Source organism: Lepidothrix coronata, unplaced genomic scaffold, assembly GCF_001604755.1.
Source record: "Lepidothrix coronata isolate B3197 unplaced genomic scaffold, Lepidothrix_coronata-1.0 Scaffold23, whole genome shotgun sequence".
In the NCBI taxonomy this organism is placed as follows: Eukaryota; Metazoa; Chordata; class Aves; order Passeriformes; family Pipridae; genus Lepidothrix; species Lepidothrix coronata.
In genome coordinates this window covers 7,654,882-7,659,721 of record NW_016690203.1, presented here as the reverse complement: position 1 = coordinate 7,659,721, position 4,840 = coordinate 7,654,882, and the positions used below count along the sequence as shown (strand labels likewise).

General features: G+C 49.9%; 1 protein-coding gene across 1 annotated transcript in view; it reads left to right on the top strand.

The window, feature by feature from the left end:
- The window catches only part of ASH1L (ASH1 like histone lysine methyltransferase), a 57,206-nt gene that overhangs the window by 34,182 nt on the left and 18,184 nt on the right, over positions 1 to 4,840 (top strand). The window contains exons 7-11 of the mRNA XM_017808470.1: positions 525 to 598; positions 2,155 to 2,200; positions 2,431 to 2,539; positions 2,986 to 3,192; positions 4,153 to 4,299. Coding sequence (XP_017663959.1) covers positions 525 to 598; positions 2,155 to 2,200; positions 2,431 to 2,539; positions 2,986 to 3,192; positions 4,153 to 4,299 — 583 coding nt within the window. The remainder of the gene's footprint in view (positions 1 to 524; positions 599 to 2,154; positions 2,201 to 2,430; positions 2,540 to 2,985; positions 3,193 to 4,152; positions 4,300 to 4,840) is intronic.

Genomic DNA, 4,840 nt, shown 5'->3' with positions numbered 1-4,840 from the left:
TCAGGTGTTGTGGTCAGTTCTGTCAGGTGTTGTGGTCATTTCTCTCAGATGTTGTGGTCAGTTCTGTCAGGTGTTGTGGTCAGTTCTGTCAGGTGTTGTGGTCAGTTCTGTCAGGTGTTGTGGTCATTTCTCTCAGATGTTGTGGTCATTTCTCTCAGATGTTATGGTCAGTTCTCTCAGATGTTATGGTCAGTTCTCTCAGGTGTTGTGGTCAGTTCTGTCAGGTGTTGTGGTCACCTCTCTCAGTGCTGTTGTCCCTGCCCAGCGCTGTGGTCGGATCTGAGCCAACACCTTCCCTGCCTGTCCCTGGCAGGTCCCACCTGAGCAGGGCAGGAGAGCAGAACACAGACACAGAGGCTCTTCCCCGGGCCTGCCCTGACAGACAGAATGTTCTGGGAGGCTTCTGCTCCCCTGTGTCCCTTCCAGAGGCCCTGCCAGACCCTGGCGAGGTGCCTGGAGCGGCTCCCGTTCTCCGGGGACACGTGGAGATGAGTGTGTGCCACTTACCAACCTTTCTGTTCCAGGAAAGTACCTCAGACAAAAGAGGATTGACTTCCAGCTGCCTTACGACATCCTCTGGCAGTGGAAACACAACCAGGTAGGAGATAAAAAGCCGAGATTGTGATCAGAAGTCTTAGAAAGGAAGCGGCAGCACACGAGAGCTGTGTTTGCACATCCTGCCTGCTGGGGAATGTCTTGTTGCTGCCACTGTGCGAGGAGAGAAAGGATTTGCAGATTTGCATATGTGTTTAATGGGGATAATTCCCATTATTCCCTCTCTTGCAAAATAGCAATCCCGGGAGTTTCTGCTGGCAAAAGTCGGGAATTTGGCTGCAGACTCTTATTTTGGCGGCGCTGCCTCGTGCAGGGAGCTGGTTCCAGACACGCCCCGGGAGAATTCGGGTGTTCTGCCAGCAGCACTGAGGAATCTCAGCCCTTATTTTTCTTGGATCCATCCCAGCAGAGTGGAATTTATTTTTCACTTGCAAGCTGAAATTTTCCTGCTGAGGGAAGAAGAGGAACCGTTGAACGGGCTCGTTCCCCTTTAAAAGAGCTTTAAATATGTGCGAACCTAAAAATAGGAGGGGTTTTTTTGTTGTTTTCCCCTGAGAAGTTTCCACCGAGAGATTTAGCACAGGATTTGAGGCTGGGGGGGGGAATCTGTCCCTGGCTCTGTGGCAAGAAAGTGCTCTCAGATGTGTAACTTGAGCATGTAAATTAGCAGGACAAATTCCCAGGTACTGTGGCCCCTGGAATCTGATCCTCAAGTCAGGGGCCTTGGGGACCCCTCAGCTGAGGGCACTTCCTTGCCTCGTGTTGACGCTGAGTTGCATCTGCCTGTCTCGTCTGCTGGGTATTCCATAAATAATAAATACGTGGAATCTGTTTCCTTGACATTTTCCATCTCTCCCTGGAATGTCAGAGGCCCCTGCAGAGGAGTTTCTCTGTGCAGGGGTGTGGAGGTGTCAGGGTCGTGCCTGTGTGTCGCTGAGGGAGGGCTCTCAGTGCAGGAAATGTGTGTGAAACACACACATAATTTCCAGTTATTCCTCAAAGCTTGTCTGAAAGGCTGGAATATATCTGAAATTATTATGAATTGTGGTGTAAGCTTCCCTTTTCCCTCCTGCCATCTCCATCTGCGGAGGAAGTTCCTCTGATGAGAAGATGAATCTGCATTTCTCCCACCTGTACTCACGGTGTTCAGAGAATCCCTTAGATTAGAAAAGACCCTTGAGGTCATTGGGTAGCTTTGACAAGCACCTTGACTTTTCTACCTCGCTTTTTCAAGCGTTGGCACGTGGTGACTCCACCAAAGATGGTTTCCCCAAAGTAGGTTTAAATAATTGCCCTTCTTTCCAGCCCTGTCCAGAGGAGCCTGTCCTTGGGACAGCTGGTTCCCACGTTGCTCTGGGCACACAGAACAAGCCATGGGGTGGACAAACTGCTCCAGTGTCTCATTAAACCCAGGTTCTACTCATTCACATCCTTTTTGTGACCTATTTGCTAATGCAGTCTGAGCCTAGGGAAGAGAATGCAGATTTCTAGGAATGATTACAGAACTGTTCCCTATGTACAGAACATCATTTCCCTGATCCTTTTGAATAACAGATGCACTTATGCAATGTATTAAAATTTTCTTTCTCTTCCTTTCAGTTGTATAAAAAGCCAGATGTCCCACTTTACAAAAAAATCCGTTCTAGTAAGTAAAATCTTATTACTAAACTGTTAATTGTGGAATTTTCACATGACACCTCTTCTTTCTGTCCTGCTCTTTGTCCTGCCAAAGTCACTTCCACCTGCCTTTTTTTTTTTTTTTATGCTTTATTTAATTGGAATGAAAATGCTGTAGATAAGCAGTTCTGGTTTTTTCACCTGGGAAGAATTCTTTTCCCTGTTTGGGTTTGTTTTCTTTCTCTTTTTTTCCTACAGATGTCTACGTGGATGTCAAACCCCTCTCTGGCTACGAGGCCACCACCTGCAACTGTAAGAAACCAGAGGATGACAGTGGGAAGGGCTGTGTGGAGGATTGTCTGAACAGGTCAGAATGGCTTCCTGGGGTTATTTCACATCATCTCTTAGGAACAGAGTTGTGCTGGATGCAAACCCAGCAGGAGAGGCATCGTCACGGGGGTCCAGGCTCCTTCCTCCTGCTGGGAGGGAAAATTCCCAGTCTGAGCGCCCGGGGGTCCCACTGACACCCCCCAGGCTGAGCTCCCTGCTCCAGGGGATTCCTCAGCACTGCCAGAGAAACAATCCCTTTAAAATTAACAATCCCCCTCTTCTCCAGAGGAAGATCCCATTAAAAGCTCCATTTTGCCCTTTGAGTATCAGTGAGAGCCAGGCTGGGAATCACTGCGGGAATTACCCCTTGAAAACAAGCAGCCTTGTAGTTCCTCAGTACCTTTTGTTTCATTTGTTATTATTGGTTTGTGTCTTTTCCAGCTCTCAGAGCGTGCTCTCTCCCTCCCCTGTTGTGTGTTTCAGGATGATCTTTGCAGAGTGTTCCCCCAACACGTGCCCCTGTGGGGAGCAGTGCTGCAACCAGCGGATCCAGAGGCACGAGTGGGTGCAGTGCCTGGAGAGGTTCCGGGCCGAGGAGAAAGGATGGGGTATTCGTACCAAAGAGCCCCTGAAAGCAGGACAGTTTATCATTGAATATCTGGGAGAAGTTGTTAGTGAGCAAGAATTCAGGTAGAAATATTTATTTGCTGCTTTGGCGTGGAAGGCTCAATGAGTGACTTTGGCGTCTGTGGGCGTGGGTGGGATATCCTTAGACTGGAACAAAGGGGGGGAGAAGGAATCCTGTTCTGGTCACAGCCAGAAGGGAGGCTTAGAATTCCCATTTTTAGATCAATCAAGTTGTTCTCAGTTCAATGGAGAGGAGTTTGAATGAGTGTTTGCAATGAATTCTGTGCCTCCTCTGCCCTGTATATGTGAAATGCTGCGAGTGACTGTGAGTCCAAATGAGAACTGTGCAGGATTTGGACGGTGCCAGGTACAACTGAGGGGCAGAGTGGGACTGGAAGGGACATGGGCTCTTGCAGGTGGGTGTGAAGTTAAAAAAAACCAAGTGGGAGCATTAATAACCAATGAAAGAAAGAAATTGTCTTGTTCACTCTGTAGCATCGTGGGATATTTGAGGTTGGAGGGACCTGCTGCTCTCAGAGCTCCACCAGAAGGCAGCTGCAGTCTCCTCATACAGAGATAACCACTAACACTGACTCCTGTCACTGTGCTCCTGTGATCCATGGATGTGATTCCAGAAACTGTCCAGCCCCCAGGAAGCAGCTGGTTGTTGTCCACGTGCATACACAGACACCCCAAAGAATGTATACTTGCATTTTCTCTTCCATACACAGGTTATCACCATGAAATGTGTACACATAATCTGCAGAACCCAAAAGGGAGCATTCCAGAAGAGCAAATTTCTAAATTCTAACCCAAGCTCTGTCAGTGGCCTTGACTTATAAAAATAGGTACAATCATGGTTTTCCTCCCTCTCTAGGTGTACGGCTCTATAAAATATAAACCATTATTTTGTCCTTCCAAACCCCCTCTGAGAACTCCCGAACGTGCTCTCGCCGTGTCACTCCCCGTTTGCCGAGGGTGGGGACGGGCAGAGTGACGGGGGCTCCCTGTGTCGCCCGGCAGGAACCGGATGATCGAGCAGTACCACAACCACAGTGACCACTACTGCCTGAACCTGGACAGCGGGATGGTCATCGACAGCTACCGCATGGGCAACGAGGCTCGCTTCATCAACCACAGCTGCAACCCCAACTGCGAGATGCAGAAATGGTGAGCGGGGGGCTCTCTGCTCCCTGGGGAACCCGGGACACCCGGGCTGGGAGAACCGGAGCAGCTGAGGGAGTCTGAGCTCAGAACGGGGAGGGGAGGGGTGTCAATAATCCTCAGACCTTAGAATCATAGAATCATGGAATCAGCTGGGTTGGAAGGGACCTCCGAGATCATCAAGTCCAACCCTTGATCCAACCCCACCGTGGTTCCCAGCCCGTGGCACTGATGCCACATCCAGTCTTACCTTAAAAACCTCCAGGGATGGAGAATCCACCACTTCCCTGGGCAGCCCATTCCAATGGCTGAGCACCCTCTCTGCAAAGAAATTCTTCCTAAATCCAACCTAAACCTCCCCTGGCACAACTTCAGACCCAACCCTCTTGTCTTGCTGATGGTTGCCTGGGAAAAGAGACCAACCCCCCCTGACTCCCCCCTCCTGTCAGGGAGTTGCAGAGTCAGGAGGTCTCCCCTGAGCCTCCTCTTCTCCAGGCTGAACAGCCCCAGCTCCCTCAGCCTCTCCTCACAGCACTTGTGCTCCAGT